This window comes from Erpetoichthys calabaricus, chromosome 7 (genome assembly GCF_900747795.2).
Source record: "Erpetoichthys calabaricus chromosome 7, fErpCal1.3, whole genome shotgun sequence".
In the NCBI taxonomy this organism is placed as follows: domain Eukaryota; kingdom Metazoa; phylum Chordata; class Cladistia; order Polypteriformes; family Polypteridae; genus Erpetoichthys; species Erpetoichthys calabaricus.
This window is the reverse complement of record NC_041400.2, coordinates 82,712,560-82,727,548: the sequence shown is the minus strand read 5'-3', so window position 1 is coordinate 82,727,548 and position 14,989 is coordinate 82,712,560. Positions and strand designations below refer to the sequence as shown.

At 41.1% G+C, this 14,989-nt stretch overlaps 1 protein-coding gene across 1 annotated transcript in view; it reads left to right on the top strand.

The window, feature by feature from the left end:
- rusc2 (RUN and SH3 domain containing 2) overlaps positions 1-14,989 on the top strand; it is a 329,699-nt gene that overhangs the window by 87,681 nt on the left and 227,029 nt on the right. Inside the window, exon 2 of the mRNA XM_051929450.1 lies at positions 4,975-7,105. Coding sequence (XP_051785410.1) covers positions 5,092-7,105 — 2,014 coding nt within the window. The 5' untranslated portion in view covers positions 4,975-5,091. The remainder of the gene's footprint in view (positions 1-4,974; positions 7,106-14,989) is intronic.

Genomic DNA, 14,989 nt, shown 5'->3' with positions numbered 1-14,989 from the left:
ATCCAGAAGCTTCAGTTTGTATTAACAACATTTGCTCAGACTACTTTAAACTAGAACGTGGTACCAGACAAGGATGCCCCTTGTCACCACTACCATTTGTAATCGCCACTGAACCACTGACTATTCACTGCCAAAATGCTTATCAGATAGAGAGGGATTATCAGAGAAGGACTGGAACAGAAAATTTCTCTATATGCAGATGATATGGTTTTGTATATATCAGACCCACAAAATACTGTGCCTGCAGTCATAACAGCACTTACAGAATTTCAAAAGATCTCTGGTCTCAGAATTTATTTGAATAAAAGTGTGCTCTTTCCAGTGAATTCTCAAGCATACAGTATTACATTGGACACCTTCCCTTTTATTATTGCAGATTAGTTTAAATACCTAGGGGTAAATATCACAAGTAAACTTAAGTCTCTTTATCAACAAAAATTAAGCAAGACTTGCATAGATGGTGAACCCCCCATCTCACTCTAGCTGGAAGAATTAATGTTGTTAAGATGAATCCATATTACTAACCGAGAATAAACCGGATATGGACGCAGGTACATGGCATGCCCATGGACGCAGGAGACATAGTGCGCAGGCGCCGACAGCGAGTGAAGTCTGATCCACTGAGAACGAAAGAGTCACAGCTCAAAAACGAAGGAGCTCAACTAACGTAAATAAGAAATGAGGCAACGCGCCCATAGGTAACGATACAGCCACACAATAAAGACAATTCAGCCCACTGGCTCAGAGTGAAACGGGAAATACTACGGAGTCCACAAAGGTCCACAACACACAGCATAATCAAACCCGAGATAGTACGGAAAGCGCAGGCGCCTACAACGCGCTTCTGAACCATAGCTAACCACCGCAAGCGAATTCTGATACACCACCAAAACCGAAAGAGCTCAACTAACGGAAATACGAAGTAAAGCAACGACCACAGACAATACGGAACCCTAACCGTCCACACTACACAGCATAGTCAAACCCGATATAGTACGGAAGGTGCGGGCGCCTACAACGCGCGTCTAACACACCGCAGGCAAACACCCGAGATGGTACAGAAGCCCCAGAGATACGGACTCCACAGCATATGTGAATCACATTACAGTAATACAATAATATGAGTACTCACAGACAAAACAAACACGAGGCTTCGGCGTCCCGCCCCACAATCAAACCGGAGAGAGTACAGAGTCCCCAAACATCCACAAAACACAGCATAGTCAAACCCGAGATAGTACGGAGGGCGCATGCATCTACAACGACAACCACATAAAACACACACACGGCACCGGAGGTATAATATTAATAAACGAACGCTCCGTATTACACAAACAGAATCCCCAAACGTCCAGAGTACACAGCATATGTGAAGCACATTACAGTGATACATTACTAACAGTTCAACCACAGAACACACAGACACGAGACCTGATGGAGGAATACGGAACCGTACACGTCCATACTACACAGCATAGTCAGACCCGACATAGTACGGAAGGTGCAGGCGCCTACAATGCACTTCTAAAACACCGCAAGCAAAAACCCAGGATAGTACAGACACCACAAAGATCCAGACTCCACAGCATATGTGAATCACATTACAGTAATACAATATTATAAGTACTCACGGAGGTAACACACACAAGAGGCCTCGGCGTCCCGCCCCACAGTCAAACCACAAAAAGTACGGAGGCCCCAAACATCCACAAACCACAGCATAGTCAAACCCGACATAATACGGAGGGTACATGCGCCTACAATGACAACCACAGAGAACACACACACGATACCACAGGTATAATATGAATAAACGAACGCTCCGTATTATACGGACGGAATCGCCAAACTTCCAAACTACACAGCATATGTTAAGCACATTACAGTTATACATTATTAATGGTTGCTAACAATACTGTTCACTTAAACGACGCCAATCTCCCATTACAGCTGCATTTGCCATGACAAACAACAAATCCCAAGGACAGACCATGGGCAGAGTCAGCCTTTACCTGTCTGAGCCTGTATTTAGACATGGACAACTTTTTATGTTGCCATCTCAAGAGTTTGGCATTCATGTAACGTTAACGTTAAGATTATAATAACCACTCCAATATATCTCATGCATAGATCTGCACATCTATACCTACATAACATAACATTTACACTGCTATTGTCATTTACATATCTTACATAGACCTACAGATATCGTGGCACTGAACATAATACATATGTAACAATTACCAAGACAGACAATAATTTCTATCGGATGTATTTCGTGTTACCCAAGACCAGGGGTTGGCGAGCGAAGCGAGCAGGGGGCGGAGCCCCCTAGTATCCTTCCTAAGCTTCTCTTTTTATTGCAAAACATTCCAATATACATCAATAAATCATTCTTTAAGCAATTAGATTCAACCATAACATAATTTATCTGGAACTTGAAACATCCACGTATCCAAAGAGCGACTCTACAAAGACCTAAGACAGAAGGTGGCATGGCTCTACCTAACTTTAGCAAACATACACGCTGTAAAAACCTGGGCACAAGCAGATGAACATACACAGGCTTGGTGTGCAATAGAAATAAAATCCTGAAGTACTTCTGTATAGTTCTTGCTTTGTGCTCCAATAAATGCAAGTTATCGCGAATATACTAATAACCCAATTGTGCTTGACTTACTCAGAATATGGAACCAATGTAGAAAGCATTTTAAGATGGAGAATCTTTTATCTGTGGCACTTCTGCATGAGAACCACCTTTTTCAACCCTCGCAAACATATGCAGCTTTTAATATCTGGAAAACATTTGGGATTAAATTGTTCAGAGATCTTTTTATAGACAACATCTTTGTATCCTATGAACAATTACATTCCAAATTTAATTTTTCAGCAACACATTTCTTTAACTATCTTCAAATTAGAAACTTTGTCAAACAGAACCTACCCCAATTTTCCCATCTCCCACCTTCCTCTATGCTGGAAAAAATATTGGTCAGTCTCGAGGACTCAGCCAGCATTTCTGCAATATATAAAAATATTTTACAGTCCCTCCCTTTCAAAGATTCAAGAGGACAATGGGAAAAGGATCTCTCACGCAACATATCAGAAAAGGAGTGGAAGGTAGCAATGCAGAGAATTCATTCGAGCTGCATATGCGCAAAGCATATAATTATTCAGCTCAAAATTATATATCGAGCACATCTGTCTTGCTTGAAATTGTCCAAAATGTTTCCAGGGCAAGATCCAACCTGTGAACGCTGCAATCAGGCTCCATCCTCACTGGATCACATGTTTTGGGCCTGCACCAAATTAACAACATTCTGGACAAAAAATTTTAAGTGCCTTTCAGACAGCCTTGGTGTCACAATCCCTCCTAATCCACTGTTTGGTGTTCCTCCAGATGGGTTTAAAGTGGAGAAGGACAAACAAACTGTGATTGTCTTCACTACACTATTGGCACGCAGACTTATTTTGCTAAACTGGAAGAATTCTAACGCTCCTCTTTTAAGTCAATGGGTAACTGATGTTTTATATTATTTGAAATTGGAAAAAATCAAATTCTCACTTGGAGGATCTGTGCAGAACTTTTTCAGAACCTGGCAGGATCTAATCAATAATATTTTAGAATAAGCTCTTAAAGCACTGAGGAAGTAGATTCTCTCCCTATTTCATTTTCTTCTCCATTTATCTGTATCCACCTATTAAACTCTTCAATTTATTTATTTTTACTAATTTTAAGTTTCAGTCTGTTGGCCATGCTCTCTTTCTAAGGGGTGGGGGTTGATTTGTTTTCAATCCTATTTTTTTTTGTAAAATTTGATCTATTTGTATGGAATGATTACAATAAAATCAATAAAAAAAAACTTGTCTATGATGAAATAATGAAAGATTTAAAAACAAAATGCCAGTTGGTGTTGGCACCTCTATTGTTTAGGAAAGGTCCAAATACCTTAACATTTTCGGTAACAAACCAGTTTTCCAGCTTATGACTGTTTTAGTTTCATAATAATATTCACTACCCTTTATGGCAATTTATTAAAGCTGCAACAACCATGTAAGAAAACAACAACACAAGTTTTTGTTTTGGATTAATGTTAACTGTTGGGTTAACATGAAGATTGTAATGAATACATCAAGCACTTTCAACTGATATAGATAGATAGATAGATAGATAGATAGATAGATAGATAGATAGATATGTGTCAATCAAAGCCACAACACATAATTCCTTAGTCTTAATTGTGTTGAATGCATATGCCAGTGCTGAAGAATGGAATTGTCTTCATCTGACTTGGATTAAGGCCTAATCACTGTTTAAGGGCCCCCTCCCTGGTCTGTGACGTTCAGCAGACAATTTGGAGTAAAGCATCAATGTGCAAAAAACTCAAAGGAGGGGGATAGGGAGCTCTTCCTTCTTGCTTGGACATTTAGCAGACTTCACAGGGGACCACCTAAGCAATGAAATCTCCCACTCCCCCAGCCATGGTTACACGTTCCAGGAGGGAACTGCTACTTGTATTGATGTGGAGAAGTGTGATTTTGTGGCTGTAGACAGATGGCAGGGGGTTTTAGGAGTGTAGGAATTAGCCGTTATTGCTTCGGTACAGGTACTGAGGTCCGACAGCTGGAATCAATACCAAAGGCAAAATTTTACTACCAGTCTACAGTATGTAATACATAAATATACAGTATCTTCTATAATCCTTATTTTTATCAGTAAATTGTGTTATGTTTGTTTGTTCAAAGTAATCATGTTTGGATTACTGTCAAAAACAACAATCTAGTAACCTGCAGGATCACAACACCAGTGATTTTCTTTTTACATATCTGTTTTTAATGTGAAGATGGGTCCTGAGCTTTATTAATGCATGCTTATGTTTTGGAAATATTTATTTAATTGCTTGCTTCCTAAGTATGTAGTCTTTAGTAAACTAAGTTGGAACCTTAGCTAACTAGTTTCTCTTTCTTTTCCAGATGTCCCTTTACGTCATGTTTTCAAGTGATTACCATGTTGCATTGTAACACTAGGTCCCAAGGCACCTGCTGTGTGGATTTTTCTAACCATCTTATCAATTAAAGTTGTTATTCAGCATGGACAGCCCCCTTAAACTTTCTGGGGAGACCTTAATTGTTCACCATATCCCACTTGTGCACTGCCAGATCGCAGACAGGCAGTGCTGCAGCTCCATCAAGAGAGCCAACCCATTCTGCCAGCCTGATTTAGGACTGACTCGGACCACCTCCTTGCCTGAAAGGGATGTTTTGCTGAAAGAAGACCTGGTTTATAGCAGCTTGATTAAGGCATCCAGTAGTGGTGGTGGAGACAGTAAGTTAATTGATTCCTCTTCGTTCTCGTCTTCATATAACTTGGTAGAAACCAAAGTAAAAGAGTATGCAGGGAAAGGAAACCATAAGCAACGCTACAATCCTTTTCTTCTAAACGCAAAAGATAAAAAACAATTTGATGGCTACCAGGAAGACTCCTCCTTTCATCTTCATGTTAACAGCAATACTAATACTGATAAGCACTCTTCCTTTCATTTTACCCCTCACTCATTTCTTCTACATGAAAACATGGAAACTTCCCTTAGGTCTGCGACTGCTATTTCACACAGACTTGGTGCAGCTGAAGGCCGAGAAAGTGTTGGGTGCAATTTAATGATGAACAATCCTAACTGCTGCAACACAAAAACAATGGAACGATTAGTGGAATGCTTGGACCTCTCTGGTCATCACTGTCAACAACGTAATGGGAGTAGTGGCTCCACTCTCTCAATGGACTGTGGGGAACAGGAGTGGAATAGCAGCCCTCCTGAGGAAGATGATCAGCTGAGGGAAGACCAACAGAGTCACCCCTGTAGTTGCTGTTCTAGCATGGACTTTAATCATCCACCTTCTTCTGCAAATCGTTGCCGCTGCTGCTTTTATAGCTTTTCTGATCCTTCTGAAATTAATGATGAGCAGATGGGCTATGTTAGTGACTCTTCCTGCAATAGCTCAGATGGTGTGCTGGTTAACTTCAGCACAATTTACAATAAAATGAAGAATGATGTTCCTTCGAAATCTCTGAACATGAACTCTGAAGATCAATCCTGTGAGTCCTCTATCGGTAGCCACTCAGAACCAGGTGTAGCATTTTACCTTGACTTGCATACTTCACCCTTAGAATCCCAGGGAGGATGTTCTCAGGGGTTGGGTGGTTTCAGTAGTGGCTTTGATCATACTAGTAACTATCAGCAATCTCCAGACACCTTGGATGCCAATTGTAATTCCTATCACCTTAATTGTGAAGCTGGTCCTGGCTTATCAGATGGGTCTGATGTGACCTCTTGCTTCCAAAGCCAGGCACGTTTAGTAGTGGCAACCCAGAATTATTATAAGCTAGTAACCTGTGACCTCTCTTCACAATCTTCTCCTAGTCCAGCTGGATCCTCTATTGCCAGTTGCTCTGATGAGCATAACAAGAGCAGTCCTAGCCAGCCTACTGAATATTATCTGTTTCAAAAGCCTGAGGACAACGAGCAAGGAAAATGGTTTGAGCAACAGGGAGACAGTAAGGATGATGAGACCATAGAGGATCAAATGGCTCATAGTGTTATTGAAGGACAGGTTTATATCAATGTTTCTCCTCCTAATATGCACAGCACAGGGCGACCACGCTCTAGGAGCTATGACCGGCACCTGCATAAATCACCATCTCCTCGCCTTGGGTCTTTGGAGCGTATGATGAGCTGTCCAGTAAAGCTGAGTGAGAGTTCTTCACACTTCTCTCACCACTCTTCCCCACCCCGAAGAGTCACATCCTTTGCAGAAATTGCACGTAGTAAGATAAGGAGTAATAGTTTGAATGGAAGCTCTCCCCCTCTAAGGAAGAGCAGTGACTCATCATCCCAAGACATTACACCAGTGTCTGATATTCAGCTATGCATGGGAGAATGCCACAGTCTACCACCCATGCCCTTATTGCACTGCTACAACCAGGGAAACTATGATCTTGAATCTGCTGCTGGAGGATCACCATTGCATAGATTTATTGATAAAGAAAGCCCCCAGCCCCCTGTGATGTCTGCAGAGCCTAGTCTGGAGGTTCGCACCAAAGCTGAAGGTATTCTTATTTTTTTAAAATGATTTATTCAGAGAAAACAGTTTAAAGTTGCATCAATCAAGTATAACTGAGTAAAACAAATTTAGTCACAAAGTAAACCTAGGTTAAATTCTGGAATGCTAAGAAGAAATAAAGTAGATTAAGAATTTGTGATGAACAAATTAACATCCAGATAATCATCAAACAACCAAGCAAATGAATATATTGAAATAACATTTTTTAGCCCTTTTCTTAAAAGACAAAAAACAGTTTTTTTAAGGACAGGATTGCTGTCACCAAGAGAGATATGAATAGTTCTTCTATACAACGCTGATTGTATTACCTTAAGAAGAACAGAACACATTTTATAAGTGGTCAGAAACTTGTAAATAACTCATGAAAGAATAAAGTTACGTTAAAACCAAGCACACCATTGTTTTTCTTGTGAAATTCCTAATAAGGTTGATGTGTCACATGACCCTCTTCCTATTGAAAAAACAAAAGTTGGATCCAAAATGGTCGACTTCAAAATGGCCACCATGGTCACCACCCATCTTGAAAAGTTTCCCCCCTCACATATACTAATGTGCCACAAACAGGAAGTTAATATCACCAACCATTCCCATTTTATTAAGGTGTATCCATATAAATGGCCCACCCTGTAGATGTCAAAACGATTACATTCTCAGCAAGTTTTTTGAATAAAAGAGCATGCTTGTTCTAAAAAAAGAAGAAATCAAACAAGCAAAAACCCTTTCCCCCACTTTCATCTTTTGAAGTTTTGTTTTCGTTTTTCTCTTCCCTGCACACTGGTTTCTTTCCCGATATGTTTTGCTGCAAACTACAAATCCCACTTGTCTTCACATAATGCAAGGAAATCAGGACATTTTAACCCAAAAAATACTTAAAACAATGATAAGAAAATGCATTAGTTTACTGTGTCACTGCCTAATACAAGGAATGGACTTATTGGAAGAAAAATGTTGCTTCAGAATAACCATATTAACTGTCTGTATTTCTTTAGTTTAGTGAATTCCTGATATTTTATATGATAATAAATAGACTTTAATTTTTTCAGAATTGTTGTCCCTACCCACTTAGGAGCAAGTACAACTGAGAATCAGGACACAGTTATTGAAATGTGGTGAGACTTTTCAAAGACCAAAACATTAGATTGGAAGTGTGCCTCTTCTGCCTGTAGTTATAATATCTGTCTTATCTGATCTTGGATACACCTATGCTTTTCTTTATTTTTTAAATAATGCCTTGTTGTCTTCCTGTCATTTTATAGGTTGTCTGTTGAGTATTTTTGTGGACTAAATGTTCCAAGGACCATTTGAGGTTACATCCCAAGTGGAGCTGAGCTAGTGCCATACCAGTTTTGTAATGCTTTGCACTAACGATTGCAAAAGATAAAGTGGTTAACTGCTAATCCCAGTCTTGTAGGTTATCATGTGTTATGATTAGGAGTCCCAAATATAACTAACATTGATGTGAGGCCTTCTAAAAAGATCAGGAAAACAGTGCCACAACCTAAACCGTATGCCCAGGGAGACTTACCCCAAATTCAGCTAGCTTCAAAACAGGCTAACTGCAGGTTTCAACCCTACCAGACCTCAAAAATGGGAAACTGCGTTAAATAACTAGAAAACATAAAGTGACTGTAAACCCTAAGCTCGTGTATAACAGGACAACCAAAGAATATTTATAAATGAAGGATTTATTGAAAAAATAGAATATACCAGCAAAAAAAGTTGCCAGAAAGACACTCCCACAAAACAAAGCCTATTCCAAAATCCAAAAGAGAAAACCAGGGACAAAAGATAAATAAATATATACATACATACATACATACATAAACTGAACAGCAATATTTGTAACTCCATCCACAAACAATGTTCTGTTACTGCTGAGCGTGCTCTACTCTGGCGGAATAGCTGGAGGGAGGGCTCAAGAGTGTTGATGTCCCAGTGGTCCTGCTTCTTGGGGCCCCCACCTACAAACATATATATCAAGATATTTAAAGGAAGGGTTCATAATAACAAAATCACAAAAATACATAACAATAAAAAAAATAATAATTCAGAACCAACAACAACAACAATAAAGCAAATAAACATATACTACTGGTCAAAAGTTTTAGAACTCCTCAGTCTTTCCAGTTTTTCTTCACATTTAATCAGTTGAAATGCAATGAATGACCTTAAATAGTGAAAAGGTAAGCAGTAAACTGGAAGATGTTTAAATGTATAGTTTAGGTTATCAAAAACTGAAAAAAGGAAATATCATAATATTATAAATGGACCTTCTTCAGGGAACAAATAATAGTTTACAACCTGCAGTTCTTCTGATTTGCAGCAATTAATTAAGCCTTGCAAGTTGAAGCAAACAATTTGCACAGTAATCAACTTCTATTGCATCCGGCGCCGCCGTGAGTGGCAGCCTTTTCAGCAGCTCCGTGTATGACTGTATATGTATGTGTACTTTTCTACTTTTATTTTTCTATTTTTATTTATTGATCACTCCTACCACTTTATTTTATGTGGATTCGTTCCCTGGACACACTTACTTTTACAACGTGGGCATGGATTTTAACACGCCGAGACTCGCCTATTCAAGTACTCAACTTCGGGCGCTGAGAACAAATGCCAGTGCCGGTGTGGTTCCATATTTACCCGACGAGGTAAGAAGGCAGTATCGTGGCAGCAGAGCCGGCACTAAGCTAAAAAAGAAGCGGCTTGCGAGAAAGTGGCGTTTCAAGCCTTCGGTGCCTTCTGTGATTCTGGGGAATGTAAACTCAATCTCAAATAAGATCGACGAACTGGCTGCGCTGGTGAAAAATGTAAGGACCTACAGAGAATGCAGTTTGTTGTGTTTCTGCGAAACGTGGCTAAATAACACCATCCCAGATGCCAACGTGGAGCTACCCGGGTTTAGCACAGTTAGAGCGGACAGAGATGCAAGTACCTGTGGTAAGCACAAAGGAGGAGGACTCGCTCTCTATGTTAATACACGGTGGTGTCACTCTGGACATGTTAACGTCAAAATCTCCACTTGCTGCAGGGATATCGAACTGTTGGCCGTAAGTTTACGTCCCTACTATTTGCCCAGAGAGTTTGGACATGTCATTGTTGTTATTGTATACATTCCTCCTCGGGCAGACGTGGAGTCAGCGAGTGACATCATCCATTCCACTGTTGCTAAGTTACAAACGCAGCACCCTGAGGCGCTTGTGCTAATCGCTGGAGACTTTAACCATGTGACGCTGGACAAAACATTGCCTGCATTCTCCCAGTATGTGGACTGTAACACCCGGGGAAATAAGACTATTGATTTACTGTATGCAAACGTTAAAGACGCATACAGCGCCACCCCGCTGCCTACGCTTGGGAAAGGAGATCATAACCTGGTTCAGCTTCAGCCTCACTATAAACCAAAAGTGAGAGTCCTACCTGTAACCACACGATCATTCAGGAAGTGGACCCCGGAGGCTGAGAATACTCTGAGAGAACTTTTTGGAACTACAGACTGGGATATCCTGCAGGGATCTCATAATGAGAACATTGAGGAAGTTGTTGACTGCACTACTGACCACATCAACTTCTGTATGGACATTGTAGTTCCAGTAAGAACAGTACGCTGCTATGCTAACAACAAGCCATGGATTACAAGTGACATCAAGGGCCTTTTGAATCAGAAGAAAAGGGCTTTTAAAGACGGTGATCAGCATGAGCTCAAGCGCGTGCAGAAGGAACTCCGAGTCCAACTCAGGGCGGCGAAGGAGCAGTACAGGAGAAAGCTGGAGCAGAAGTTGCAGAATAACAGCATGAAGGAAGTGTGGGATGGGATGAAGATCATCACTGGCTGCAGCTCGAAGCGGGGTACCACCATTGAGAGAGACGTGAAGAGAGCAAACCAAATGAACAACTTTTTTAACAGGTTTGACCACCCTAACCCACTCTCACTCTCACCTCGGAGTACTGCACCCTCCACACATCCTTCTGCTGATACCAGCAAGGAAAAACATCCCCACCCATAATAACAACAGCGCAAGTGAGCAGAGAGCTGAGGAGACTTCGTGCCAGCAAAGCAGCGGGTCCAGATGGAGTATCGCCACGACTGCTGAAGGTCTGTGCATCGGAGCTGGGGGGTCCTCTACAGCGCATCTTCAACCTGAGCCTGGAACAGGGGAGAGTCCCGAGGCTTTGGAAAACATCTTGTATCACCCCAGTCCCAAAGGTATCACGTCCTAGTGAGCTGAATGACTTTCGGCCTGTTGCTCTGACATCACATGTGATGAAGACCATGGAGAGGCTGCTGCTTCACCACCTTAGGCCACAGGTTCAACACGCCCTTGACCCTCTGCAGTTTGCATATCAGGAGAAGGTGGGAGCGGAAGATGCCATCATCTATATGCTACACCGATCACTCTCTCACTTGGACAGAGGCAGTGGTGCTGTAAGAATTATGTTTCTAGACTTCTCTAGCGCCTTCAACACAATCCAACCTCTGCTCCTTAGGGACAAGCTGACAGAGATGGGATTAGATTCATACCTAGTGGCATGGATCGTGGACTATCTTAAAGACAGACCTCAGTATGTGCGTCTTGGGAACTGCATGTCTGACATTGTGGTCAGCAACACAGGAGCGCCACAAGGGACTGTACTTTCTCCGGTCCTGTTCAGCCTATATACATCGGACTTCCAATACAACTCGGAGTCCTGCCATGTGCAAAAGTTCGCTGATGACACTGCTATCGTGGGCTGTATCAGGAATGGGCTGGAGGAGGAGTATAGGGACCTAATCAATGACTTTGTTAAATGGTCCGACTCAAACCACCTACACCTGAACACCAGCAAAACAAAGGAGCTGGTGGTGGATTTTAGGAGGCCCAGACCCCTCATAGACCCAGTGATCATCAAAGGTGACTGTGTGCAGATGGTGCAGACCTATAAATATCTGGGAGTGCAGCTGGATGATAAATTAGACTGGACTGCCAATACTGATGCGCTGTGCAAGAAAGGACAAAGCCGGTTATACTTCCTTAGAAGGCTGGCTTCCTTCAACATCTGCAATAAGATGCTGCAGATGTTCTATCAAACAGTTGTGGCGAGCGCCCTCTTCTACGCAGTGGTGTGCTGGGGAGGCAGCATTAAGAGGAAAGACGCCTCACGCCTGGACAAACTGGTGAGGAAGGCAGGCTCTATTGTTGGCATGGAGCTGGACAGTTTAACATCTGTGGCAGAGCGAAGGGCGCTCAGCAGGCTCCTATCAATTATGGAGAATCCACTGCATCCACTAAATAATGTCATCTCCAGACAGAAGAGCAGCTTCAGCGACAGACTGCTGTCACTGTCCTGCTCCACAGACAGATTGAGGAGATCGTTCCTCCCCCAAACTATGCGACTCTTTAATTCCACCAGGGGGGGTAAACGTTAATATTTAACATTAAACATAGTTATTGTCTGTTTTTTTCACCTGTATTATTATCATTCTTTAATTTAATATTATTTATTGTATCAGTATGCTGCTGCTGAAGAATGTGAATTTCCCATTGGGATTAATAAAGTATCTATCTATCTATCTATCTATCTATCTATCTATCTATCTATCTATCTATCTATCTATCTATCTATCTATCTATCTATCTATCTAAAAACCATCTCTGACTTAAAGCAGAGTTGGAACAGCCTGTGTTACTGCACCCTCTGAAGTACTACTTGAACTGCAGAAAGTTGTAAATTCCAGTGATAATGGCAAGAAAATAGCAATTAACAAATTAAATGAGACATGGCATTATTACCCTTAACACTAGAATTACCAGAGCCTACGAAAAAACTCGTATATCCGACCCACCTTAAATCGCTTCTTAAATCCATTCACACCTCTCTGCCAGCATCCTTTGTCCTCTAAATGTGCTGATAAAAGACAAGCTGCCAGCAGCCGGCTATTCCATCCCCCCACCGACTTAGAACGTGAGCGAAGTTTTCCCAGCTCACGCCTTGATTGATTATGTGGGAGTGAAGTGGAGTTTTACAGTGGAAATAAGAGATCATTATTCTAAAGTAATCTGTGTAAACACATTGTTAAAACAGAAAGTTTGTCATATTTTAGTAATAAATGTTACAAAATGTAGTAGGCATAAACTATAGAATGTGTAAAGCCCGAGTTCCAAAGATCAAATAAACACTTTCACAAAAGCTTCAAGGACAATACAACAGCCTCTGTGGCGTAGCGCGTTAGGATTTACCTCTTAGAGCACAACAGCTCTGCCGCCTCTCAGACATGAGTTCGATTCCCCGCTAGGGATAAAATGTTGCTTTTTTTTTTTTTTTCTTTTTAACCTCAAACGGACATAAAATTTATAAATTGGTATGCACTGTCAGTTAATGAGATCGTTATATTTTCATGTGGGATGCTCCTTTTAAAATATTTTTTTAACAATTGAAACTGCAATTAACAGGAACAACTGTCCTTATAACTGTTATTTTTAAGATCCATAACACACAGACAGACGAGCACTGCGTAATAGGGAGACAGACAGGCAGAGATATATAAATAAACAGGGAAGGCACATGAACTGAAAGAAAAAAATGATCAACGTGCGTTGTTCCTGTAGCACTGAATGAGCTCACCCGCTCTAACATCACCCCTCCCCCGATCTGACTCTCTAAGTAACAACAACGCAAGTTGATCTTTTTTCTTCTTTCAGTACATGTGCCTTCCCTGTTTATTGACAGGATGAGTGGCAGCAAGAAAGTCATTCATTAAAGGATAAAGTAGGGCTTTGAAATACCAGCGGTGGACTAGTGCAGACTGGACAAAGTCTCACAGTTTTACAGCCCCAGTGAGGCATTATGCAGCCATATTGTCATTGGTATGTTGTTATATGAAGTTACAAATAAGGACAGAATACGAAATTAGACAATCAGAGGTACAACAAAAGTGAGAGATTTTTAAGAAAGTACAAGAAAGTAGATTGAAGTGGCATGGACATGTGATGAGGAGAGACAATGAATGCATAGTCAAAAGAGTGACGGAAATGGAAGTACAGGGACAGAGGAGGTGAGGAAGGCCAAAAGGGAGGTGGATTGATAGAGTGAAAGAAGATTTGAAGGAAAAAGTTCTGACTGGAGAGGAGGTCTATGGTGAAAGCTGATCAAGCACATCAACCCCACACAGAAGTGGGAAAAAATAAAGAAAATGTAGAAAGAGAAGATTGTCATACAGGTATGAAATTGATAGCGCTAATTGTTAGTGTGTCATGGAGAGGATGTCAGCATTGTTCATAATGGCAGTTTTGTTTTTATTCTCTCCTTTGCTACTTCCTCCGGGGATACAGAGTATATCCTACAACTGAGCCTGACCTTTTAATTAGTTTGTTGAATTGATGAGCTTCTCTTGAAGTGATGTTACCAGCCCAGCACACCATAGCATAGAAATTCTCACTGCCCATTACAGAGTTGTAGAACATGTGAAGGATGTCACTACCCACATTAAAGGAATGCAATTTTCCAAAGAAAAAAGCAGCTTCCACTGCCCTTTCTTATATTGTTTCTCTTTGTTATAAGACTGGTCTAACATGTCATTGATGTGGACCTCCATGTACTTATAGGAGTGTACCACCTGAATAGTAACTGGATATATAAGCTCTTTGTTGTGGCAAAAGCCAGTAACCACTTCCTGGGTTTTGTTGATTTGTAGTTGCAGATAATTCTTTCTGTGTCAAGAATTAAAGTTCTCCACCTGCCACCTATGGTCTTTCTTATCCTCCTTATCAATATACCCCATAAGTGCAAGGTCATCTCAGAATTTCTGCAAGTGACATAACCTGATGTTATACAGTAATCCCTCCTCCATCGCGGGGGTTGCGTTCCAGAGCCACCCGCGAAATAAGAAAATCCG